Source organism: Poecilia mexicana, unplaced genomic scaffold (assembly GCF_051168715.1).
Source record: "Poecilia mexicana isolate PSO_F unplaced genomic scaffold, ASM5116871v1 scaffold_3, whole genome shotgun sequence".
Taxonomy (NCBI): Eukaryota; Metazoa; Chordata; class Actinopteri; order Cyprinodontiformes; family Poeciliidae; genus Poecilia; species Poecilia mexicana.
This window is the reverse complement of record NW_028263372.1, coordinates 16,497,531-16,524,416: the sequence shown is the minus strand read 5'-3', so window position 1 is coordinate 16,524,416 and position 26,886 is coordinate 16,497,531. Positions and strand designations below refer to the sequence as shown.

Here is a 26,886-nt window from a genome sequence, read left to right as displayed (position 1 = left end):
CAAGGTGCTGCAGTCTCAGCAGCACATCTACTCTGTGAGAAACTCTCCAATAAACAAGAAGTTGTTTAACTAGAAAAAAAAATGATGCTTTTCCTTCTACACCTTGCCTTTCCCTGGGAAGCAGTACTTGAAATCCGCTACATGGACTGCGTTTCCTCTGCACCGCCCCTGCAGGCACGGATTACCCTCCATACCCTCCGATGGGCGGTGTTTGTGAGGGGCCACTCCTTCACCGCTGCTGCTGCTGCTGCTGCGGCGGCGGGGCTGGAGCTCAATCCGCTCACTAGATCTCCAGCAACAGCAGGAGCAGCGGTCGGACCGGAGAATGGTCGCTGTCCGCAGAACATAGATGTGCAAAGCCCCTGGAATATCCGAGCGCTGGAGAGGCCAGAAACAACAGCCGTGGAGGACAGCCTTCATTTAAGCTTCAAAAGGGAAAGACCTGCGGTGAAGCCATGGCGGTAGAAGAAGAAGGTCTTCGGGTTTTCCAGAGCGTAAAAATAAAAATAGGTAAGAAGGAGAAGGGGAGGGAGGTTCAAAAAAATCCCTACCCCCAGTCTGAGCGCCTCAATGGATGGCTCCCTGTTTGCAGGGAGAGCAGGGAAGCTGTGAGGGGCTGGAGACTGGACGGGTCCAGATCGGTGTTGCTCTGCTTGTTATTGTGATTCAGATCACACTGAAGCCCCTCTGCACAACGATAAGAACAGCAAATAATTAGAAAAACACAAAAAACAAAACAGAGAAAGTAAACAGAAACTGCAGCAGGGTTGAAAGGCGTGTGGGAGAATGTGGGAATTTGGCAGCTGGCGTTTGGATCCAGATAATGTGTGTTAAACTTGAACCGATGTGAGCAGACTGTAACAGACATAAAGGCTCCACAGCTGCACATTTCCAGATGCTATTCTGCACATTTTAAGACCATAGATACCGTTATTACTTCTTAACTACAAGCAGCCATTCTTTTTTTTTTATTGCAAACCCCCCTTTTAAAAAAAAAAAAAAATCTGCTTCTTCCAAAAGCATGCATGGCTGTCTGATTGTTAATCCATCTTGTTTATGTTTGAACATAGCTTTCCACATTATACTTCTTTGAGGATGTAGCCTGTTCCATGTTTAACTTGTGAATGAAGCAATGAGAGACCAGAGTTGATATAAAACGACAGTAATGTACCTCACAACTTTTAAATTCAGCTGTTTGTAATATTTACTCTTTAAAAAAACGGCACAAATAGATTTGTTTTTGCACCAATAATGACTAATATGTGCTAATAATCATATAAAAAAATGGGGTATGCTGTTCTTGCTATTAAGTAATTACCAATGTTTTGATTATCAGAACCCGAGTGTCATAAAAAGTTACTAAAATTTATCTAAAAAGCATTACAGATAACATTTTTGTATCGTTTCCTTTTTTAATGTCATTTTATTAGAACCAGACAGTCATTTCCTGTACTTGCTGTAAAGGTCATCTTGGGTCAGTATGGGGCAGACTCATATCTGGCACACAGTCCATCCTGTCCAGTTTGGAGTCCAAACATGCAACAGAGGGGATGGGCTGAACTTAAAAAAAAAAAAGCAACAAACACCTTTGCAAGCTGTGAGACTGCATGGCGCTGCCAGCTAACCTTGGAGCGTGAATAACACATTTGACCCCCTTTTTTCCTAATATTTTAAAGATATTACCTCTGCAGATTGTTTATCTGGAAAAGCTGTAACGTGGAAACCACAATTGTCTTGTGAATTTGCTGCTACTCATCGCTCCTGTGAAGGAAAGCTAAACAACCTGAGGACATTTGTGCTGCCTTAGATACACATCTGTTTTCGGATCAAAACAAATGCTCTGAATTAATGTCCATAAGACCAGTGCAGATAAATGATTCATGTATTTAATTCCTAGTTTGTTGTGATCATTACGTTGTGATGTAGCTGAATTACTGAATTGCTGTGCTGGATTATTTTATGATGTAATAGGTATACTGGGAACAATCGTTTGATCGACAGTAAACTAATCCGAAGCTCTTTTTATGCTGCACATTCATCGTGTAAAGTAGTTTTTCCAAGAAACGGTATCAAAAAAAAAGGGGGTGCATGTAGGGATTGGTAATTTTCACTTTAAGATGGTCTCTGCTCTGATCTTGGATGTGGAGGGGTGGGGGGTTTCTGCTGAGTTTGCATGTTTGCATGTACGCTGGTGCATTGATTTTCTCCAGATACTCTGGCTTCCTACTGTCCAAAATTGTGCATGTTAGGTTGACATGCGATTCTAAGATCATCCTAGGTGAAAACGTTTGTGCACTCATGCTTGATTGTCTTCTTAATGTCCCTTGTGGCCCCTGTAATGGGTGGAAGATTTATCCATTTCAAATCTCAAAGGTTTCTTGCCTTTCCAGAGCTAGGACTCTACCAAGCCAAGTAGGAACATCAATTATTTTTACAACCAAATAGAGCACCTTTAAAATGAAAAGACTCCTGTCTGCTTAATCCTAAAACAATATGTTAAACAGTAGCTGACATATTGTGAAAACCCAAAGTTTTCACCTCTTTGTTTCAATTTTTGCTCTTTTTTTTTTCTCTCTCTCTAAGAGAACATCAATTAAACATTAAGTTTAACTATGGCCTTCAATTTTACTCCTAAACTTAAATTTCCATATTTGTGTCAGGAACATTTTACAGAATGCCCTGTAGAAGTCAGAACCTCATGATCTAATATTGGCTGCCTTACACATAACAATTTGTAATAGCTGGGCTTCTGATGTTATGTATGTCCTTTAGTCTTTAACACATGCAGCACTATGTTACACTATGTCCTTTATTGAACATGTCGCGGTGTTTGAAAATTTGAAACTGCTGAGAAATATAATTTAAGCCTGCATTGCTAATAGTTGACAAATTTCAGTCAACAGTAGTGCAAAAAATAGCACTGCTTGCACCTCCACTTTAATTAATGATGATGGACATTTCAAATGACGTATTTTAATAATGCAAATTGTGGTACAAGTACTATTGGTAGTACTTGTGCCTGTATGGGATTCTCACAGGATTAGAACCACGAGTAAAACTAGTTACATTCCTAAAAATAATACACTCCCCAGGAAAAAAAAAGGCCCTTATGAGTTTGCATTAGCTGCTGACGTTAATAAGACACTGTTATGCTGTCGTCACTTCGACGGCCTCCATTGAAGTTCTTCATAATGCCATTTAATGACGACAGCAGAATTTACACTACGCTGCTACCAAGCAGCAGACATGATTTCTGTCTGTCTGATCCCTGCAGCGCTCTGCTCCCAGTAACGTCTAAGAAACACTTGCATCACACTGTTTTCATCAGAGCCTGTCCTTTGGCATGAGGCTGCGGTTGGCCGATGACTCAGAGTCGAAAACCCGCCACACACTCTTATTATTCGCGTAATAATAAGAGCGCTTATTATTACGGCCTGCCAGGTGATGACTCCCCTCGACTTCCTGGCGGAACAAATGTATATCGGAAACCCAACTGGACTACTGGATCCGAGCCTGTACCGTCTGGGGGGAAACACAGGAAACAGGAAACTGCCCCCGATTCGCTTCCTGATTGGCTGGAATAGACTACAAAAGGATTGTTTTTTCCTGCATGGCAACGAGTTAATACAAAGCAGATGTAGAGAGATGCATATTGGGGTGGGGGTGGGTGGGTGGGGGAGTTGGGTAAGGAGGTGGTGTCTCACAGATGAAGCAGACTGTGCTTCATCTGTCAGCGACTGGGCGCTCGGAGAGATGGGAATTCTCAGTGGCACAGCTGGAGTCGGGACTAATTAACGGCAACATATGTGCGTTTGGCCTCTCTGGCACAGTGAGAAACATTGTTTGACAAACACTGTGACACACATGAAACATCATAATGATGCACATTACTGAGCATCCTCTTACACAGATGTGCAAAGTGGGTTGAAATCTTTTAACTTGGCGTCTTAACTGGTCAGTTCCTGACCAGTAATAGCACATTGTTTTAAAAGTGGACTAATAAAGGTATTCTTGCATAGAGACCCACAAAAACAAACAACATAGTCATTAGACATATTAAAGCCATTCCCTCCCCGAAAATGTACCAGCAGATGCAACGACGAGAGTGATGTATAGCTAAGATAAGAAAGTGAAATATACCACAGGATGTATTTGTACATGTTGAATGAGGACAGCCACCGACATTTACTGACTGCTAACTGAATGGATAACCAAAAATCGTTCAAGTCATGTACCGTATCGGTTTTCTTTAAAGCTTGCCTGACTTAAACTATTTATCTATTTCCCCATATGCCATTTAAATTTCTAGTTAGTATGGTATGTAATCTTTTATGGTTCTTTTTTTGCAGTTGTTGCTGCTGTGATCAAAATTGGACAAATATAAAACAGATAGGAACAAAGACGCATCAGAAAAGCTGCACACATGTCCCTTTTTTGCTCAGCAGCTGTTCACCTCTTTGCCCATATGGTGTTTCATTTCAGGTACATGTGGCTCGACTGTAGCTTTCTTTTACTAAAAACAACCAGAATATCCTGATGTGAGCACCGAAACTCAGCCAAAACAGAAAATCTGTGGGCTGTTAGATACAAATGCACCGAAAGTCGCTGTCCTTCTGTGGATTTGATATGAGTGATTCCGTTAAGGAGACTTGTTTTATTGTTTATACAAATATATTGATTGCAGAGGCTTTAAAGAGACCAGCTATAGGGAAATTTTAGAGCTCAGTGGCCAAAGAAAGCATGTTCTGTGCTGTAGACGGCATACCATCAGTGAAAAAAAAGATTACATAACCAAATTGGTCGTTAGTTATGCATTTGCAAACATTTCCATTTTGCTGATGGTAAGCTACGTCCTTTTATATTTACTTGCTGTTTAATTCAAATATGAGAGGTCAGACTTTCACGCTGGAGTCAGTGTCTGATTCTAGGCAGGTTGATCTTTGATCAATCGTCTTGTCCTCTTTATTAACCGCCCAACATTATCTATTTTTATGGGCTCTACTGTGTTGGCACAGCACAAGGCTGTTACTGTTTAATGGTGTTGTTACACTACGAGTGTAATTTTGGATGAAGTGAAAATAAGCGTCTAATGCACACTGGAAGGAATACTAGATTACTCATTGTTTGTAAAAGATCTCAATTGATTGTGGTCCAGGAAATAAGAGTGGGTGGCTCAATTCAGGCGACTGGAGCTGAAAGGGAAAAATTTGGTCGCAGTGACTGAGACCTTCGTCCTTCACTTGGCGGCCGGCCCGCGGAGATTTCCACATTTCTTCCCGTCGACAACAAACTGGAGCCATGTGGCCGGGAGGAGGTCCGGCTTGAAATTCTGGCTGGCGGGTCAATTTATAGAATTAACAAGTGCATGCCAAGTTCTCCATTTTGTCCTAGAAGGCGAGTTTGTCCTGGAGGTTTCTTATAAACATGCGTGTTGTTGACTGTTGAGACGCAGCTCGAGGCTGGCGGAATAATCCGGGTTGTTCTCCTTGTGTCACTAATGCGTCCTCGATGAGCGCACACAGTACCAGGAACACGGGGAAGTATCGCCGTAGGCCCAGCATGCAGGGTCAGCGGAGGTAAATAAAGGGCTGGAGGGCTCGCCCACAGTGCCGCTCCTTCCGCATGTCCTTCACACGCCCTGCGGGACGACCTCTACCTGCTAGTAACGACACGCGGAGGAACGCAATCGAACATGTCGTGAAATGGGAAAAAGAAAGAAGCTCGAGACGCTGAAAGCACTCGTGAAAAGTGACTTCAGCGACTGGTTAGGAAATGGCCACGTGGACGCTGGTTGAATCAGGTTTTGCAATAGTGTTTCCATACGCGGGCAAAACCAGCAATGCCAGCTCACCACAGGCAAGAATTTACACTCAGCACACGCTTTGTTCCCCGCGCTTGCAAAAGACATCACAACATATCAGCTGTGTGTCTGCTAAGCTTGTCTTAGAGGTTACAAAGCAGAGTGAAACGAGATGGTTGACCTCCCCCATCCCCTCCCCCCCCCCTTTTTTTTTTTTTTTTTTTTTTGTTCTTGTTATGTCTTTAATTGTTCTTTTTCCAGAAGACAGAAAACAAGAACAAAGTCTTCTGAGAATTATGTAAATGCGCATGAAGCCTGGAGGCAGTGTTGGGGTTAAACTGCATCCTGACCAGGACGTGGAGCTCAGCCTGTCTCCTGCTAACTGCGCCGGTGACACCCTGCTGGTTTGAAAGGTCACCGTCCTCCATTCATGGGCTTCAACTTCAACGAGACATCTTGGAAAGCCGCTCCTCCCGCAGGGTCGAGTTGCACGTAAAGATAGAAGTGTGTGTTGTTTATTTCTGTTTCGCTCAAGTTTTCCGTCGAGACCAACGACCCGGTGTGAACATTAGCTCTAGGCGGCTCTGAAACAAAGAGGGAGTTTGATCAGTAACTCTATGCTGGTTTATCGCAGAGATGGCGGTGTGCAGTCTTTAACCAGACCGGCTCTCGTTCTCCACATGCTGCGCTCACAACTGCTGGGTTTGTGTGGAAAGCTCCGCTCATTAGGCTGCATCTTCTTCATCACTAAGGACAGTTTGTGGCAAAAAGAAACGCGTGTTCGTGTCGCTGCCGCTGTGAGCGGAAATCAGATCTCAGATCCGTGAAATTTGTCGTTTTTTTTTGTTTTTTTTGTTTGTTTCAGCTGGGAGAATCACACAGTCCTAAACACTTTTTTACTCTCATAATTAATTTTACAAATGAATTCACTGATTCACCTAAACAAGGCTAAATGTGGATTTTACTCACAGACCCAAACTCCCTAAGGATTCGTGTTATGCTAAACTTTTAAACGGATCCATGCCCCCGTCAAAATGTAGCTTTTTTCCGGCTTAAGTGCTTTACCTAATAGTTTATAGAAGTTCAGGACAGTGGCAAATAACAGGATTAGTGTTGTATTGCTGAAAATCATCTGACATATTTTCATTTTTTCTTGATCAACCAGTAATACCTCATGATGACTCATCAGTTGGACATTTAGAGCAAACTGAGCTTCATAGTGGTGTTGATAAGCTTCTCCTTATGGTGGACGAAGGAGAGACAAGAAGTGTAAACATAAATAAAAAAAAAATGAACAGAATTACCGTATTAACCATATTTACTAAGGTCATTTTTCATATTTATTACGTTAACATCACAAATAGATAAATAAACAACATGCATATGGTGACCTTAGATTTGAATCCCGGCCTGGGGTCTTTCTGCACAGTCTGCATGTTCTCCCGGTGCATGCATGGGTCCTCTCCGGGTACTCCAGCTTCCCCCCAGAGTCCAAAAACATGTATGTTAGGTTAATATGTCTCTGTAAATTGTTCGTAGGTGTGAGAATGTGCATGGTTGACCCTGAAAGGATGAGTGGTTAATGGATGGATGGATGAATAGCAATGCTGCTAAAAATAGAAGTAACGTTAACAGCCTGAAATACTTCCAATAATAATAAAGTTATAACACCAATAAAGTGTGTTTATTGAAGTAAATATCCAGAGCAGCACTTTCAAGCACAATACATTTCGCGTAGCATTTTAAAACACGCTTATCTTCTTCAGTCAGGACCCCCAAACACAGTCTGGAAACAGAATGGTTGGTGATGTCTTGAAATTGTTAGAAGAAATTTTGTTTAATGATATATTTAGCATAAGTCTTGAGCATGATATTACCTTATGAATACAGTTTGTTTGCTTATATTCAGCGACAAAGGAAGCAGTCCTGCAGGATTAACGCCCCGGCTGTGGATGTCCTTACGGAGGGCCTTTGCGTGTCGTGTGTCGGCGAATGTTTTTATGTGCAGTCATATTGAGAACGACAGTAATGACTTCCAGTTTAGTTTCAGTTCTTGTTATGAGTCTCTACCTACGGACATCAAAGAGACGAGCAGCACCAGTGGGACAATATAAGACAGTTTCGCTCCTTGTTTCCATGCTCATGGTGATCTCTCACCGACACCATGTTTTCCCCCCGCATTCACTCACTCTCAGGGGTGACTGGGTTGTTCTCGCTGCTTTTAAACTTCGCCTTGGATCCAGTTGAAATTCCTTTCTCCTCATCTCATTTCCTGTTGTAGCGTTCTCCAAAGGGAACTGCGCTCCAGTTTTCTATCTGGCTGACTTTTCTCTCTTTCTGCAGTCTTCCCCTTCTCTTACACTCGACTGAGCACACTGCTTGTAATTCTGCGTGTGCGTGCGTGCGTGAGTGTGTGTGACAACCTTGCCTCCCCCCCTCGTTCCCTTTCTTCAACTCTGTGGTCCCCAGGCCTGCTAGTTGAGTTGAAAGCATTCACGGCTGTGTATCCTCGAATGTGTTCATGTCAGACAAGATTAGAGTAACGAGTCGAACAGCGCGTCTGTAACTGTACACACGGGCGCAGCGACTGGAGTCGGTCAACAGAGGAAGGAGAGGAACAAAGCTACACATTCACTACATCCATTACGTTCATACAAGCACTCGGGTTTCCTCGTTTCTTCTCTTCTTGGCGGTTTTTCAACGGCCGCGCTGACGACGGGAGTCGAGCGTGTCAATTCGCCCCTGCTCCTGTCACCGCTGCTTTTCTGCATTTCGGCTCTGGGGCCCTCATGTTTGTTGTGTGTGCGCACGCAGTCGTGTCAAGTGTGTGTCTCGGCCTGTTTGGTTCAGATACCGTGGTAAGATATTCTCCAGGGACAGCTGCATCGGCGGTTGATGAAAAACAAAACGCTGCCGTTCTTGTCCGGGCGTCTGTTTGGCTGCATAAAGGAGAAAGAGATGAAAAGGGGAAGCTGCAGAAATTACAAGAAAGTGAAATCAGGTTTTTTTGGTAATAGAAAATGAAAGCAGGAACAGGAAAGATTTTATGCTAGAGAATCGCTAGCTGATAAACTCTTAGACATGTTACAAGATTTATTTTTTATTTATTGATTTTTTTTTTTTTTTTTTACAAACTCATGTGCCGTCATGCATGAGCACACACGGATAAACAAAGCTAAAACTTTAACCATCCACCCTTCTAAATTCAGAAACATGCACTGACATTTTCCACGACATTAAGCTGCAACATGGCAACATGTCTCTGCGTACAAAAGTAAACACTGTATTCAATTTACGTGACATATTTTTTAAATATCTGCACTGTGTTAGAACGTAATAATTTCTGGCAAACCAGCATTTTACTATGTTGAAAACCTAAAAAAGATGTAATTACCACTCTAATTTACATAATGAATTATCAGTTTAGTAACAATCAAAATTAGACAATGACAATAGGTAGATAAAATCACATTTATTGTCCTTTGTCCTGTGTCGGATAGCTTTTTCTGACTCACTCTGTCTTTTGGCCTTTTTTTCCATGGATTATAAATATAGTAAGTTTCTTCTGAGAAAAACAACTTATCTTAAAAAAAACCTAGAATGATATATTCTGCTTGAGTCCATGTTGAGTCCCTGTTTTCTCCTCCTTTATTTATTTTTATAACACCTTAAACTGAGTCATTAAAAGCATGCAGGGCTGAGAAAGTGGTGGTAATCCCGTGACATTTGGGATGACCCGGATGGTTGCAATCCAATCAAGGCATCTCACAGATCATGAATGAGCGTTGGTCGGAGGGAGGACAAAAAACCCAAAAAACAAAATTCAGATTAAAGGGAATTTGAGAGCATGGAATGAATGAGAGGGATTAACATGTTGGAGGTGGAATAAAAATTGGAAAACGGATGAAAGAAAAGCAGAGATGACGAGGATCTCATAACAGGGAAATGAAGAGGTGAGATAAGAGAGAGTAACGTCATCTCCGACGTAAGAGCTGCAGTCTGCAAGTTGAAGCAACGAAGTGTGTGTCACGCTGCGCAGCTCAGGTGTCCGGTTCATTTGTGAATGACTGTTGTTATCAGGAACTGTTGTGTAATAATTCGCCCAGGGCTTTAATCAGCCTCCAGAGGAGCCATCATAATGCTCAGAGCGCAGTTTATCCCCTCCGTTTCCCTCACAGGGGTTTTACGTTTTGCCTACTGCGCTGCATTCTGCAAACAACATATCAGTGCGTCTTCTCGGTCCTGTTGCATTATTTGTTTCAAATGATTGGTCTGTCATTTTATCAAATGTGAAACTAGCAATAGAAATGTCATCTTGTTAAAGGACGTTACGAGCAGGTATCGTGTCAGCCTGGAAATAAGATTTAAATAAACCCCAGGTTTTATCCAAACCCTTAAAATGATGATGTGTTGTGTTTCCATAAATGAAGCTACTCACCTCCGTCCAGTTGAATCTCTCTGAAGGATTCAACTGGTACTGTGATGATGTGCAAGACACAGGAAGTCCTGAACCAAAATATCATCATATTAGAAGACCTGCGGTATATGTCTAATAAAAGGGGCAAAGGATCTTTAATTTGTCTCTGTGAGTTTAGAAAGCAGAGTGATTGAAAAGTCCGATGGGTCTGATAAATCAGAGTGCAGGACAAATGACTTCCGTAATCCATGAGCAGATTGTCCGTTTTGTTGTTTCACAGCAGGCTCTCCAGTGTCAAATGTCAACTTTTTCCCTCCTTTCCACTTTGGTTTCAGCTGCAGGGGTCTGTAACTGAGTCCATGCCCACTGTTTCCTGTTGCAGCAACCGAATATTTTTCTTAGCAAACCGGTTTAATGTTGTTGTTTTTTTTTCTTTTTCTTGCTTTGCTTACTGGACACAAGATAGGGGCTCATAGGTTTATCTGTGGCAATTGTTTTAAAAATAGGATTTGACTAACTGCGCGTCTGTTGCCAGTGCATTTTTAAAGTTAGCTTCAAAAAGGCAAAAATAAGTCCTTTCCACGAGAGAACAGGGAACGTGTTGAAGTGAAAGAAGCTTTGTCTTGTATGACCCTTGCCCCATATTTGTTGCACACTGCAGGCCAGCTGGCAGAAAGAACTGTGTTACAATTTCCCCCTGGGTATAAGAAAAACTATTTTGGAATAATTTTATGCTGTAGCTTTTATTCTTTTGTTTCTCTGTAATACATTTATTACAGAGAAATAAGAACATTTACATGAAAACAAATACTAAAACTAACCTGAGCTCAAGTCTGCGTATCAAATTGACGAAAAATATATAGTATATGTATTTTTGTTTGAAATCATTGTGCTAATATGCTGAAGCAGTGGTGTTTTTGCTCAAACTTAGGATGATAATGATGATCTCAAACCAAATTCAACTGAATTAAAATGATAAGATAAGGTCACTGTTCCACATAAGGCCTCTGTAGCTTTTACTGAGTCATGTATGATTAAAAGAAGAAGAAATGATCAGAGTATTCGAATCTTCTGTGATCCCTGAGTGTTTGGATCCTTTCTGCCTCTGTTGTTCTTAAGTTATTCGTTTAACGCCAAAAGTAATGCGACGAGACAAAGCTGCTTCAGATTCCTGTACGGATGGCGCGTTATTGGAGCAAACACTGACATGGTTAGTTAACACATGTGTAACTAAAGACTGCAGAGTCCTGTGGGTCCCCAGGGCGAAGAGAAACACAATACGGAGCAGAGCACTGAGACCACAGCTTCATGAAGCAGAATATATTGGTCCCGCAGGACTGCAGCACCACCTTTGCGTTGTGTGTGTGTGTGTGTGTGTGTGTGTGTGTGTGTGTGTGTGTGTGTGTGTGTGTGTGTGTGCGTGTGTGTGTGTGTGTGTGTGTGTGTGTGTGTATGTGTGCATATGTCTGTCTCAGTGGGTGGCAGGACAGCATTTTTGTGAAAGGGAGTGCTGTCTGTCACACATGTCTGATGAGCAGATTGAGACTCTGAAGATTTCAGGAAATGTCCCACGCAGATTCTTTCATTCACAGATCTGAGCAGCACAGCGGAAACACACGCCTGTTCACATGTCCTTCTGCGTCTCTGGGAGACCCTGATATGATATGTGTGTGTGAGATATAAAAGTAGCCACCTTGGCAGAGGTAATCTCATTTATCGTGCTGCCAGGTTTGGTGGTGGGATAGAAAAAAGATCCGATCTTCACACACGCACACAGGTGTGAACTTGCATAATTCTATTTATTTTTTATGCTTTGTTTGCGTTTAGTGTTCTGAAAATAAGTTATCACTGGAAGCCTGAATAAACACATTATGTTTGCCTCTGCGGCACATAAATGAATCTCACTCAATCTCTTTCTGTTTGTGCAGGGGAAGCAAAAAACATTCCTCCATATCCGGGACCGAACAGGATGAGGGACTGCTACTGCACCGTCAACCTGGACCAAGAAGAGGTCTTCAGGACCAAGATTGTGGAAAAGTCACTTTGGTGCGTTTAAAGCCCCTTTTTCTGTTGTCTTGTTTTCTTATGCAAAAATAATTAGGAAAAAGACTTTTTTTTTCATATAAGTGTAAGGAAAAAAACAGGACAATAGAATAGAATAACATGGCATTGCCATCCCCTCAATGCCTGGAATGTGTTTTTTTTTATCACTTATTTAAATTTTATTTAATGTAAGGCTTTCTAATATGTATAAACCCTATTTTCTTAGATTAAAGATGCACCAAACAATTCTGTTTTTGTATCATGCAACAAAGGGATTTCAATACTTAGTGTTTGAATTCAAACAAAGGCTTGTTACAGCAACATCTAAAGGTTATTTTGTTAGAAATCTGCCTCCCAGCATATTGGCCTTATCAACTCAGAGCAGGAGATGCAAGAGGCAGCCAACTTTCCGGCAGAAGAGCCGATGGAAACGGTAGCAGCGCAGAAACCGAATCACATGTTAGATTGCCATCATCTCCATGGATCACAAGCTATAAATCCAGTCAGCTCTGAATCTGCTCACACTTCTATTGTGTGCTGGGCTGCAGCTGCTCCCTGTTTTTGTTGTTTGAAACTGTAATCGTTTTTAAATTATGAAGTATGTCCTTCCTTCTTCTCTAAAGCCAGATGGAGGATAATGTGGACATTTTTGAGAGCAATAAAAGCAGCAGTTTGGTTTTGGTGTTTATAAAAGTTGTGATTTAATTAGTGTTGAGATTCCTACAGCATAACCTTAATTAACAATGCCAAGGTTTGATGGCAACCCACCCCCCCCCTCACCCCACCAAATTCACTGTTCTGCTCATTATGCGGTAATGATGGGAGTTGATATGTTTGCTGTGTAATAAGTCAGGCTATCTGCTCAGGTAGCCCGCCTGTTGTGGGTTTTTAGATGGAGTCGTAATAAATATGGTGTTCGTAGGTTCCCAAGTGCAGTTTTAAAAAAACTTAAAAGTAACAGTTTGAAAGAAAGTGTGAGCGGTTTTATTACTCCAACATTTTACAGTGTGGTACGCCTTTAAACACAGAAGGTGATGCATGGCTAGCCTTAGCAGAAAGTCTTGATTCATTTTAACAGGTATTGGTAAAAGTAACAAGCTCTCGGAACAGCCCTGCTCTTCATATCTGGGCGCTATAAGCGCTGCAGTCGCTCTTTTGAACAGCTGGTGTCACTACTGTGAAAATAGAAGCACAACACAGCATCGAAGGCAGCAGAAGAAGAGTTGTTCGGAGAGTAGAGATTTTATACACAAACGTAACAGGACAACAAAATTTTCACGTGGTCAGTTACATTTTCAGCTAATGTTTTCTAATATTGAATCATGTGCGTTTACATGTTATAGCTTCATTAGCACCACTAGCATGTTGTTATTATTAATATTGCTATTAAGAGTTAAAATGATCACGAGGAAACGGCAATAGTTTTAGTCCGAAATAATTGCAAAATCACCCTTTTAGTCTTTTGCTGCGCATTGTTTTGTGTGGTAAATGCAGAAAAAATAAAGGAAAGACAAAGTAGCAGAAAGCTTACATTATATTTGCGGAATGTTTTTAATTATTTGACTCTATTGTAAAACATACAAGTCTTTTAATAAAGTGAAAAACAAAAAACAATTGTCAGATCAGATGACGAACATGAGATCTTTCAGGTAGCTCCTCAAATCTTAGTAAATTAGATAAAACGGAGTTCAAATTAGCTAGCTAGATCATTGATAAGTACAGTCATGCTCCTTCCCATTCACTCATCTTCTCCTCTGTCTGTCTTCACGTCCGCCACGCAGCGGAAGACGTCGGTAATTAGCAGCAGCAGCGGCCCCGAGGGCTTGGCTCACGAGATTCTTATTGCTGTGATTTCTGCGGTTGTCCTTTAGGTGAGGCGAACTGTGGGAGCCGCTGAGCCTTCCAGCCAGCGGTCACAAACAGGCCTTTTTGTTGCAGGCAGACAGGCTGCAAAATCCCTTTTCTTACCGATTCGTGGAAAGACATACCTGCAGGCTTTATTTTCCATGTGGGAGGTGATTAATTGACCGAATCAATCATGTCTGAATGTGGACAAGGATGTGGTTGGGGTGTTTACGCGAAGGTGAAAGTACACCTACAGCCTGGCTGCTGGTTGAGGACACTCCCAGTCACCAAGATGGGAAGAAAATGTTGCAGACGCTGTTTACAGATTAACCAGGTGATCCTTGGCTGAACTGTAACCGAGGAGACTCGGCCACTTCTTGTTTGATGGAGGAAATTCGGTTTTTCACCGTTTCAGGGACACGGATAGTTTTTGTGGGTTTGTTTTCTCCCTCCTTCATTTCCCGGTCCAGGAACAAATGCGATAAAAGTTGAAAAAAAAATCTACCCCAAAAACTTCCCCTGTTTGGGAGGAAGGACCTTCGGAATGAACTAAATGTGCAGTTTTGTAGTGGGAGGAAACCAAACATTTCTCATGTCTCAGCATCTTATCCTCAACTTTGTGCTCTTTAAATTACACAATTTGAAAGCAGTTTTTCAACCAAATTATCCAAATTTGTCAACCTAAGTGTAAATATCTAAGACTTCTGTTATTATTGTAAAATTTTTGCAGCATTAGTTTTTCTGATACAGATTGTTTTATCTGTAGAACTGTCGAGGATTGTTCATCACACACCAGTTTTCCGCCTGCAGTCACTATGTAGCATTTTAACATTAATACTGCATCACGCTGATTTCGTTGTTTTTCGTTGCGACATGGACTCTGCTGTTGTGGTGGACGGAGATCTGTGTCGCCCTTCACCCAGAGAAAGACCTGTTCTGAAAACGCAGACAAAAAGCACCTGGTTTCAGGAAGTTAAAGTCCAGGAAAACAACAACAACAACAACAAAAAACTTCTCAAAGTCATAGCGGAAACAGCCTGTAGTGAATAAAGTACGGGTGCACAATTTAAGTAAAGCATATCGCAATACTGTTGCTGAATATCGCAATGACAAAAGCAATTACTATTAAGCCACATCACAAAGCATTGCATCAGATGTTGGCTTTTAAACTGACCAAATATATCATGCAGATTGTGAAAGTGCGGCACCTGACGTACGACATCCTTCAAAGTATTGCATGCAGTCAGTTCTTTGGGATTATATGATTGCACACATTAAAATTGAGACGATGATTGTGATTCAATAAAATGTGCTGCTCCAGTATTTACTTGACTCATGGATGAAATGAACGAGTCTCACTACCTGTTAAAATGATCTGAAGGATGAATGACGATGTTTTTTCAGGGATTTTAGAACATATCTTAAACAAGGAACAAATTAGGTTTTGCATATTTACCAAAAATAGGATTTAGGTAGAAAAACAACAATAATGCAATTTAGTTTTTGAGCTAGCCACTGGAATTATTTCTTCAGTAATGAAAATAATATTACCAAATTTGACCGAATGAAACAAATAAGTACAAACGTAAAATAATACGCAGAAAGTAATTAGAGTAAACTATGAGTCAGTGAGTGTTCACAATATTCTGAATCAAGCCCTTTTTTTTGCACAACAGTCTGTTGGTCTCTCAAGTGGTTTTAAACAAAATTTGAAATTAAATCTGAAGGAATAATTTATTCCGAGTGAGAGACAACAGTCTCTGGGTCTGTGGTTCACATGCTCGTCTCCACGCTCAATTGACAGGAAAAATGTCCACACAACTGCAGTTCCAAATCAACACCATTATCTTCATTTTCGTTTGTTTTCAATCATTTGTTTAAACTTTGATCTAAAAAAAAAAAAAAAATCAAAAAGATAAGATTAAAGGTGCTATTTTCTGGAAACTGCAGCTTCTCATTCAAGAATCCACACAGTAAACCTTGTAAGAGGAAAAGCAACGTCAACACACTGATTACTTTTTAATAAAGTGATCCGTTGCATGAGTTTCTGACCCCGGTCTGTCTCTTTCCTGCAGTCCTTTCTACGGGGAGGATTTCTACTGCGAGATCCCACGCAGCTTCAGACATCTCTCCTTCTACATTTTCGACAGGGACGTGTTCAGGAGGGACTCCAGCATTGGTGAGTCATAAGCTCATCTCTCTGTTTAATGCTCCCCTTTCCAACTCCATTGTCATCTAATACCGAGCTTAAAAATCAACTTGCAGTGAAAAATCACAGTGTTTTTTTTTTAGCAGCCAAAGCTAAAAACACAGGTTTTTCTAGTCGGACACAAAAAGTGAATCAACTCACTAAACACAATTTAATCCCCTTCTTATTTAATTAATTCTTATTTTAGAATATTTTATAGTCTAAGTTTTACTCACTCATCAGATGCGATCAGCCCTCAGCCCTGAGAATAATCGCCGCCAATAATTACACCCTGTCTGACTGAGCCATGCTTTCTTCCTGAGATCTGATTGGCTGCCAACAGGTGTTTGCATCCTGACGAGATCTAATTGGACGCCAGTCTCTGTCCTCAGCATGCTGAGTCAAAGATGTTTCACTGCTGGAATGGGGCTAAAAATAAAAGACGTCTGGAGGTTTACAGTCTTGTCGCTCAGGGGTTCCTGCAGTCGCTCACGTTTCTCTTTGTTCAGGATCCAGCTGATGTCAGTACACCAGAGGCAGTGCGCCCTCAGCAGCTCCTACCAGTGCTAACAAGCTCAAACTTTAAACATCTCGAGTCTCACAGTACCTCTCAGCAACATGCAGCAAATCTGAGTCAGCAAGATGGCTGCAAGCCCCGTTGTGAGCTTTGGTTTGTCTCCAGCAAGCCATCTGCAGACATGACATGGTGGAGTTCGCAAAATAAAAATCAAAAGTCTTTTGAGTAAGCGGGAAGAAAATGACAAGATTACAACCAAGATGATATTTAACTTTTAGAGAGGTTAAGAGTTTTGCTATGTTTTTGTCTGGTACAGTTTTATGATGCAGAAAAAAAGCAGAACCAGGGAGATGGAAATTGAAACAAATTGAAATTTGTTTCAATTTCAATGTCAATGTCGATTTTCTTGATGTAGCACGAGTTTAAAATTGCACCAAAGTGCTGCAATAAAAACGATAACGCAATGGAATAAGTTGATGAAAAGAGAAAGAGAAAAAGAAATAATATTACAAAAAAATAAGAGTAATAATAAGTAAATAAAATAAAAATATAACATCACAGCTGAAAAGTTCAGTATCAGGCCCCGATTAAATGCCAACAAATGAAAATAGGTTTCAAGAAGCGATTTAAAATGATCTAAAAGTGTTTTGCTAAAGTTTTGTGACTTTTACCACATCATCTCCCACATTCACTGTTACTTTGTTTTTGTTGTAATGTCCTGGGTAAAACAAACATCTAAGAAGTATTATTTTATACTAAAAAAATTTGGGGAAAAAAGGCTATATTTAATCTGAGCTCTTATTCAACAGGTAAACAGTTTGGTGTAAAGATGAAGTACATTCTTTATGAAATCATTGATGTTACACATTTCCCCCTAAAAATTAATGTTGTTTATTTTTATGGTTGGTTAGTGTGTCTCAGAATTTATAACTCGTAGTTTCCTTTGGGTATATTTATGGTGTGCCACTTTAAAAAATGGGGGGGAAAAAACATGAGAACATAAATACAATTCAATGAAGGCAGATTTGTCTTGAAGTTTAGAAAACAGCAAGAAGGAAATCCAGTTAACCACTCAGCTTTACAACTGAGACTGGAATACAAAAAGCCTAAGAAATGGCCAAAAATGATAATACCTCCACAAAAAGCTGCAGCTAAATTTTCAGTGTTTATCTCTCCTTCTGCAACAATAGAGGAATAATAATTTACCAGTTGATTTTTCTGTGTGACCTATGACCTTTCATTGCTCTCTCTTATCTTAATAATCCCTGTGTGTTTGCGATGAGTGGAAGTTTCTCGGTGGTTTCGGGTGTGTCGGTGTGACTCTAGGAATCTAAGTGGGTTTGATCACTTACCACAAACTGACATATCTTCACAACTCCGCCCCGATTGTGTGAATGATTGCAGGTGGCACGGTTTACTTCCTGGGGTTATCTCCAGGCCACCACAGCGCATGTTGTGTGTACTTTTTCTCCAGGTGCCTGTTTGGGTTACGCAGAGATGGATGGATGGATGTGTGAGGATTTACAGAGCGTGAGCAGACATGTGAGCGCTGTGCGTGGGCCTTAGTCGAGCTTTTGCTGTAGATTAAATCTGAACACGTAGGCTTTTTTGGAAAGCATAAAGTGAGTCGCGTTTGGAGCTCATTTGTCTTTGTTTGCTGACGTGTGTGTGTGTGTGTGTGTGTGTGCGTGTGTGTGTGTGTGTGTGTGTGTGTGTAGGCAAAGTTGCCGTGAAGAAAGAGGACCTGCAGAAATACCATGGGAAAGACACCTGGTTCCAGCTGCAGCCTGTCAGCGCTGACTCAGAAGTGCAGGTCAGTACAGAGAGAAAACAGAATCAAGCTTTCCAAACACCAAGCGGTTTTTCCTCTTTGTTTTTTCTATCACAAAGACTCACTCGTTGTTTGTTTTTATACGCGGACGGAAAAGTATGACATGAATATGTAAAATATATTCACTGTTAAACTTTATGACCAGCTTTTTTCAGTGAGCATCAAGTGCATGATCTCTACGTTCATGTGTAAAATCTCTGAGTCTGTAATTTACTTTTATTTTACTTCTGAGTCGCCAGGCTTTTCTGCACTTATGTGCTGTTGATCACAATATATGGAAGTGTTTTATGTATTTTTTTTTGTCCTTTACCTGACAATTTTCTACATTTCTGTCACATTTTGCCATGTAACTATGGCCAAAAAAAAAAAAGTAATTCCAGCTTAAAAACACATCCAAAGACAGCTGCCAAATAAAGGCCATTGTAGCGGACAAAACATCATAAAAAAGTACAAATAACACACATCCAAAGAAAGGAATAAACTAGTGTTGAGTCATGTTGGCTGACGGTGTGGAATCAATAAAATGGAATCAATAAAATATTCTAAAAATAAAAGTATTTTGGCATCAACAAGGGGAAAACTCAACACCAGAGGGTCAACAGAAAAATGACGCTTCTCTTACATCCTGTTTCGGTTCTTCAGCTATTTCCTACTTCTCAAAAATGAAGGACGTGTAAATAAGTTTAAGAACATCTATTTTTTTTTTGTTTTGTTTTTAGGTCAGAATTGCCTTTTGTCTCATCACAGTCAGCTACAAAGATTAGACTGAAAGCTCAGGATACAGCAGCAGCCAACCAAAACTGAACTGGCACATCCTCCCATTTCATGATCTCTAGATGCCGGGTTCCAGTGAAAGTCACAGTTGATCTAAACTGCATTACTATCATACAACGCTTCGGGCCTGCTTGTATGACAGATTTGTATTTCTGCTGCATTTGATCTTTTAATTATGCTTCCAGTTCCTCTGTTAAATTTCCATATAATAGGCCCCTGGGGTTGTCACTCCTTAACTCTGGAGAAATCTCCGGATTCTTTCAAATAGCTGTAAAAGAGCAACTTATTCAACTGAACTTCTTTGTGAATATTACATCATGTTCTTAACCAGGCCATGTGCTTGTAGTGTATTTATGAAGCTGTATTTATGAAGCCTCGGATCAGGACATTTAAAAGGCTGCGTCATCGATATCAGAAACTCACTTTAACATGAGCTTGAACATCATTCGCTAGCTAAAAAAAAGAAAAAAAAAAAAAGAAGCTAAAATATTCCACACAACAAACAATTTCTTCTGAATTTCCCATATCAAAGCAGGAATCACCCAGTGCCTCGCATGCATACAGGATATGCACGTGTGTATTTGTACGATGCTGTGTCTGTGTGTTAATGTTGGGAGTCGGGACAGAACCCAAACAAACACAGCCTGTGTGCACCTGAAACATTCAAATGTGCAGGGTCAAAGTCACATGGATCTCTCTGTGTTTTCTGTGGAAATAATAATAAAATAAAAAAAACATCCACTGACCTTTGTCACTTTCTGTTCGTGAGCAGAAGAGGAAAAATATGCAAAACCTTCTAGATCATCTTGAAAGAGGCCAAGTTTATTTCCTTTTCTGTTCAGAATGATCTGATTACAAACAAATTAGTTGTAATCAGAGGACTTGTTAGAATGCAACATTCAAACCAGTTTTGAAATGCATATTTATCCAATGGCAGCCTTTGCTGTCATGTCGAACAAAACGACATCGTAAAGCCTCAAACATTTCAGAAGCTGTTGGTAAGGCAACGTCAGTAGGAGGAACTCTCAGTATTTTTGCATCTTCCTCCAGCCGTATCCTGCTATTCTTCCTTTGCAAAATAAAAACTGAAACTCCTACTTTTTCATTCAAATATGTGATTGTGAATTGTAGTTGCTTGCAGTAAGAATGAAATAGAATGAAAACAAAACCCTCCTTTTTGGTCCCACAGCTGGCAAAGTGCAATGTCGTTGAAAAATTGATGTCTAAATACAAGCAACCAACCCACCACATCCTCCCTTCTCCCTGCCCCCCTCCACCTCACACACACACACACACACACACACACACACACACACACACACACACACACACACACACACACACACACACACACACACACACACACACACACACACACACGCACACACACACACACACACACACACACACGCACACACACACACACGCACACACGCTGTAATAACACTCAGTAGAAATGACTAACAGACTATCAGATGGCATGAACTTTGAAATAAACAAACATAAATACAAAATCCCAATATTTTAAGTGTTAAATATACAAACCTGAAATTTAAGAACAGGCAAGATTTTCAAACTCAACAACATTGTGTGACATGTACAGAAAACGAGTACAAATCAAGTAATGCACTTAAGTATGAGGTGACATTGTACTTTTGCAGTGTGTTGTGGTCCTTTGGGAGCTGTGCTGGTTGTAAGTCCGACCATTGAAAGGACAAACAAAAGACTTTCAGCAAAAATGAAAGGACATTTTTTTCCTGATTAAATATGTTTCCAAACATTAAACCGGCTACATTTGAACCATTCCCATTGCTAGCTTTTTTTCTTTTTTTTTTTCTTTTTTTTTTTCTTTTTGGAGAATTAAGGTTTAATTTGCAGATAAATCGTCTGGGGTTAAACTATCTTGGTCTCAAGACCTAAAATCAACCCATGACTTGGTTTTAAACGTTTGAAAAACAAAACAAAACAAAAAACTATTGAGACGACATATGTGCTTGCAGCTTCCGAAAAGAAAAAAAAAAAAATCTTCCAGTTATTAAGTGCTGAGTGCCTTTTCGCCACTTTCATTCATCGCGCTTTGTTTGCTGCGTGTGCAACATTTTCTGCCGTTCACTATTCAGCACTGTCAGTCACCCACACTCGCAGACACAGAGTGAACAGTGAGCAGTAACATCTGCAGACAGATGGGTGTGTGTAGCCCCGGAGCAGCGATCTGAAACAGAGACACATTCATCCGCGGAGCTGGGGAAGAGGAAGGATGCGTGAGAGAGACACATCTCTGAGAGAAAAGCGAAGGAGATGGATCAAATGAAGTAGGAAGATAGAGTGTCTCTCTTCTCTGCTCAATAGAGGACGCATTGTTTGGCCTGTGCATGCATACATGTGTGCGAGCGTGCGTGTGTGTGTGTGTGTGTGTGTACGTGTGTACCCGTTGTTTGAATGTCCCAGAAGCAGCAACGCCTGTGAGTTTGCATACTGATGCTGTTAATTAATGGAGCTTTTCTAGACAGCTGCACCACTACACTGTCATTATGTCATTAATCCAATCACTTCAGAAGGAAAATATCTCCAGCATGACGACCAGCCACAGTTATTCTGCTTCACTGTCAGGGGTGGGGGGAGATTACCGCTTGTTTACAGCTGAGTACCTTTGATTAATAAAGAACCAAACAGAAACACACAAATCGTGAAAGAAGAAATATTGTCTGTCGGCGTGTTAGATGATTTCTTCATCAGCACGACAGCGCGCTTCGCCATGTTTTATGACCGGCTCAAAACTGTTTAATCGAACGTCTCACAGTACGAAAACAAGTCTGTAGATTAGAAAATGCCGTACGTTGTTATTAGATTCAATAAAAATAAGTACAAATGATGTGCCACGATTGTCGGCAGGCTTTGTAGGGGTGTGTAGAAAGAATAAAAATGAACTGAAATCGGGACATTTTCAGATTGAGAAATTTTAGATGTGCATCTCATTTAATTGTGAATTTATCCTGTAATTCAGCAAAATAAAATGTTGGAGAGTAGCACCGAAGAGTGGCACCTCTACCTAAAAAACATGATACCCCATCTGCTACACGCTCAGGTTATTTGGGAAATATGCCATGAAAAAGCCATTTCTGTCCTACCACCACAAATGTAAACATGTGGCATTTGATAAATGCTGCTTGAACTTTAACGTGACATAAGTGTTTTGGTAAAATGAGCCTAATTTTGACCTTTTTGATAAATACTACAGGTAGATGGACTGTGTAAAACATCAGGACAATTTATATAAAAATCTTATTTTCTCTACAAAAAAAACAGAAAATGGATCATCAACAGGGTAATGATCCAATCCAGCATGGCCGCCTGTCAGAACTAAATCCTTTTAGGGTGAACTGAAGAGAAGAGGATCCTGGACTCAGGATGACCGAGAGAGAGGAAAGGTCAACACTGCCTTTCTTTGTTTGCTTCCAGGCCCAGTCTGTTGAACTGTTAAAGTTCTGATAGTAAAGGTGACAATATAAGAGGAGTACAGGAGACCAACAGGTCCAAAAAAGGGGTTGAGGATGTTATCCGCATATTCAGAGTCTATTTCCCTCTCACGTGACTTGTAGCATGAAGTAAATTAGACGTTGGATTATGTTTGTGTGTCTTACAGGGAAAAGTTCACCTTGAGCTGCGCCTGAGTGAAGTTATCACCGACAGTGGAGTGGTCAACCATAAACTGGCCACACGGTGAGTCTCTGTTTTATTGCTTAGCAATCGTTTAAAATACCCTTTTGTTAATTTATAAAACTTGTCACATTTTTTTTGATAGTCCAGTACAGTCACATTGGACCTACAGTTCTCTGCATTGCAAAACCATTTTATCATTACATTTTGTTTTTAACCCCTTTCTTACGACTGTTATTGCTCATAATGGAAATTTGAGGGCAACAATGCACTGACTAGTTCATTAAAACATCTTATCTTACAACCACACAGAATAAGCAAGATGGGGATGATGACGTTGGCAGATTGGAATAAAGCTCCAAAGTTTTAAGTTTAACTTAAAATTTCCCAAATCAAAAGTCGTAATATGAGAAACCTTGTTTTAGGGTGCTGTGGTGGCGCAGGGGCAAAGCACTACCCACATATAGGGGCCTTAGTCCTCGTGCCAATAGTCGCATGTTCGATTCCCAGCCTGGTGACATTTGCCGCATGTCTTCCCCCTCTCTCATTACCCTATTTCCTGTCAAGCTACTTTCAACTAAAAGCCACCAGAGCCAAAAAAAAGAATGTTTTGACTGTGTTGTTCCTTCTTTTACCATATTTCACAATTACTGACCTGCAGTACTGGAACTTTTCTGCATATGTTAGGGAAATACTTCTCCTCTTTATCATCACTGGTTCGTTGTCACATTCTGATCCCTGTTGCTTACTGGAAGCCAGTAAGCAACAGGGATGTGTAGTGTACCAAACAAGAGTAGTCTCTTTTAAAAACAAGCATAAAATATTCTGTCAGTTGCTAAGAGCTGAGTGCAGAGCATCGAGTGGTCTTCCAGCTCCTCGTGTTACTGTAGGGTTCCCAGCAGTGATTTATGCTTCCTGTGCTGCAGTCATGCTTTGAAACAGCAAGGTTTGCAATATTTGGCATTGTGGTGGTTTTGCTGCAGAATGCCTTATTTTGCTTTTGCACTGCTTGGCCTTATGACTGGAAATGAGTTGTTTTCTGATTTTAATTATAATTCTTCAACATTTTTTTTTTTCTCAAAAATGCGTTGGTTGCACTCTGTGTGCTTAAGGTGCGATTGTTTTTTTTTTGGTACATTTCAGAGGAACCGGCGTGAATGGGATGAATGACACAGCCGTCGATGGGTTGTTGTGTGTTAGCGTGTGCTTCCGCAACGAGCAGTAAAGAGGTTTGATGATGAGCCAGTTGGCTCTGCTCCCAGATCACATATTGGTAAGGAGCTTAGAGCGAAGAGCAGCAGGTCATCTCGTCAGATTTCTCTAGAAAGACACGTGAGAGCGAGGCGAAAGAGCTGCTGCCTGCATTCAGCCCCACAAACCAAAGAAATCATTCACACATGTAGGCTCATTCAGAAGATGAGAAAACGGAACTGAATTAGCCACAGACGTGATGTCTTCATCATTTGATCGTCACATTTGCATATTTAGATTAGTTTTCTCTTAATAAAAATAATACCTTGACTCTTCGAAGCCACATCAAGGGATTATTTTGGAATATGCAAATTACCAACGCTTAGAATATCTCCAACGTCTGCCAACTTTGACTCTGGTGATTATGATTTTGTCTTGGTGCTTCAAGAAACTTTGTTCATAGAACAGAAAGCTTTAGAAATGGTTGGATGTGGTGATTAATTCAAGACTCGTTGTATGACAGAGGGTTAAAAAGAGCAACATTAATGTTTACGAGGTTTTACAACTGGACTTTTCATTGTCTTAATAAATAGAAATGGCCAAACCGAGACTATTAAAGTGAAAATAATTATAAAGTATTCATGCCCTGTTTATAAACTTTATGAGCAAATAAATCTTTGAAGTCTGAACTTTTGAAACTGAACATTTTGACCACTTATCCAATTCCAAATGGGAATTGGACAAACAACTAACCTCCAACACAGTGTTAATGAGAGGAACATTTTCTCAACATGGCTGCCTTTCTCAACACATTAGACAAATAGTAATATTTCAATTGATATCACTATTCCCTTTCAAAATGTGTCCATAATTTTAAAATATACTAACATTTTTTGAACAAGGTAAAAGTCGTTGGTTGCTTTGGGTTTGGGGTGTTTGTTAGCACAAACGCATGCAAATCAAGCATTAACTGATTTGAGAAACCACAGCAGCAGCAGCAGTGGTTGTTTCTCACTTTAAAATAAGAGCTATGTGTTAAGCTTTGATATACCACAGTGTTAGAGCTGTACAACAAATGAAATTGAAGTAATCATTGCAATATCAGTGTGCAATGTGCTAATCACTACAGACTGCTTTGGTAACATTAGCATATTGCATGTTCATCCAGTTGGACGGACTTACTCAGTAAGATCAGTCAGAGGGACGGGAGCCTTATGATAAAAGACATAAAGAGCTGCCGAGAAAAATTTGGGAAAATTTAGGTTCATATGTTGCAGTTTTCAGCAGTAGCATCTCAGTTGCAGGTTTTCCGAATTGTGAAGCCATCAAAACATACAATTTAGTCAATACTATGTCAAACATTGAATTCCACTTATGAAAGATGATCATATCTAGTTGTAGAATACATTTTTGACTTTTTATCTCATATGTTTGATTTTCAGGCAGTATGGAAACTTACTTTGGCAAAAAACTTCACTTTTCTTATCAGGGGAGTAAAGAGCAGAGAAACATACCTGGAGAGTCATTGTTAATGATACATCATGAAACAGTGAGTTTGCAAAGGGGTAAAAAAAAATTTCAGCAATTACATTTTCCCCTGGTATTATTTTCATCTTTGTGCTTTCAATGTTTCAGGCTCTGATAAATTTCAATCAACACTAGTCCCAAAAAAAACCGCACACTGAATTTTGCAGCACAACAGTCATGCCACAGTCACAGAGAAGACCTCTTGTTGGCGCCATCAGTGTCTGTCAAAAAAAATGACTGAAAAGCCAAATTTTGATTTCTTTCAGACTAACAACTTTAACATTTGGATCAGATAAAGAACATCCCGTTTGTCTTTAGAAGCAGTTTCAATAATTTGCCAACGCTGCGTGAACATCTCTTGCTTCTATTTTTGCATTTTGAAGTTGAACTTCCAAGTGGTGGAGAAAGATTTGGATTTTCCAGTACATAAAATGTTTCTCAGTCGACGTGTCTTGTCTTTCTCTTTTCTTGACAAGTTACAGTTTGTTGCTGATTGTTCTGGTTGCCTCGTCATAGTTTGGATCTTAGTGTCTTGTGAGTTTCGTTTACTGTAGATTGCTTTAGATTTCATTTTCGTTTTCCAACTCTCAACCACAAATGTCACTGACTCAACTAAGTTCCCCTTCCTCCTGAGGTTTTTGCTTCAGTCTTCCGCCCTGTCGCCCCCACCGAAAAAAAAAACAAAAAAAAACTTTCTCCAGCATTTATGTCTTGTGTTTCATTGCTAAATAAAAAAAAGAAGTGATAAATGAAAACAAAGAAAGATCTTTGTGCTGGAGGTTGCTGCTCTCATCAATGTGACATGGCAACACTGACCCATAATCAAGTGTACTTTATAATTGCAGGTTTGTTGAAGGTAGCGGGGAAGCTTGTGAAGTAATTCTTCACCTCTTCTATTTTTTTTTTATCTTTGAGTAATTGCCTCTGACAGGAACCGTGGGTGCAGAAGCACATTAGCCTAGAATGAGTAATGTTGACTATAACAAACAAGTCTGCTTGGCTGTCTGGTCTGTCAGAGCTCACGGCCGTGATGACAGAAAGAGGAGGCTGGATGTATTGTAGGCCAAGCAGGGGTTATATAAACCAGCTTACTGGA

At 40.4% G+C, this 26,886-nt stretch overlaps 1 protein-coding gene across 1 annotated transcript in view; it reads left to right on the top strand.

Moving 5' to 3' along the window:
- Window positions 1-226: 226 nt before the first annotated feature.
- Window positions 227-26,886, top strand: part of rasa3 (RAS p21 protein activator 3) — a 42,198-nt gene continuing 15,538 nt past the window's right edge. The window contains exons 1-5 of the mRNA XM_015007959.2: window positions 227-510; window positions 12,146-12,263; window positions 16,181-16,284; window positions 18,529-18,623; window positions 23,059-23,135. Of these exons, the coding sequence (XP_014863445.1) occupies window positions 456-510; window positions 12,146-12,263; window positions 16,181-16,284; window positions 18,529-18,623; window positions 23,059-23,135 (449 nt within the window). The 5' untranslated portion in view covers window positions 227-455. The remainder of the gene's footprint in view (window positions 511-12,145; window positions 12,264-16,180; window positions 16,285-18,528; window positions 18,624-23,058; window positions 23,136-26,886) is intronic.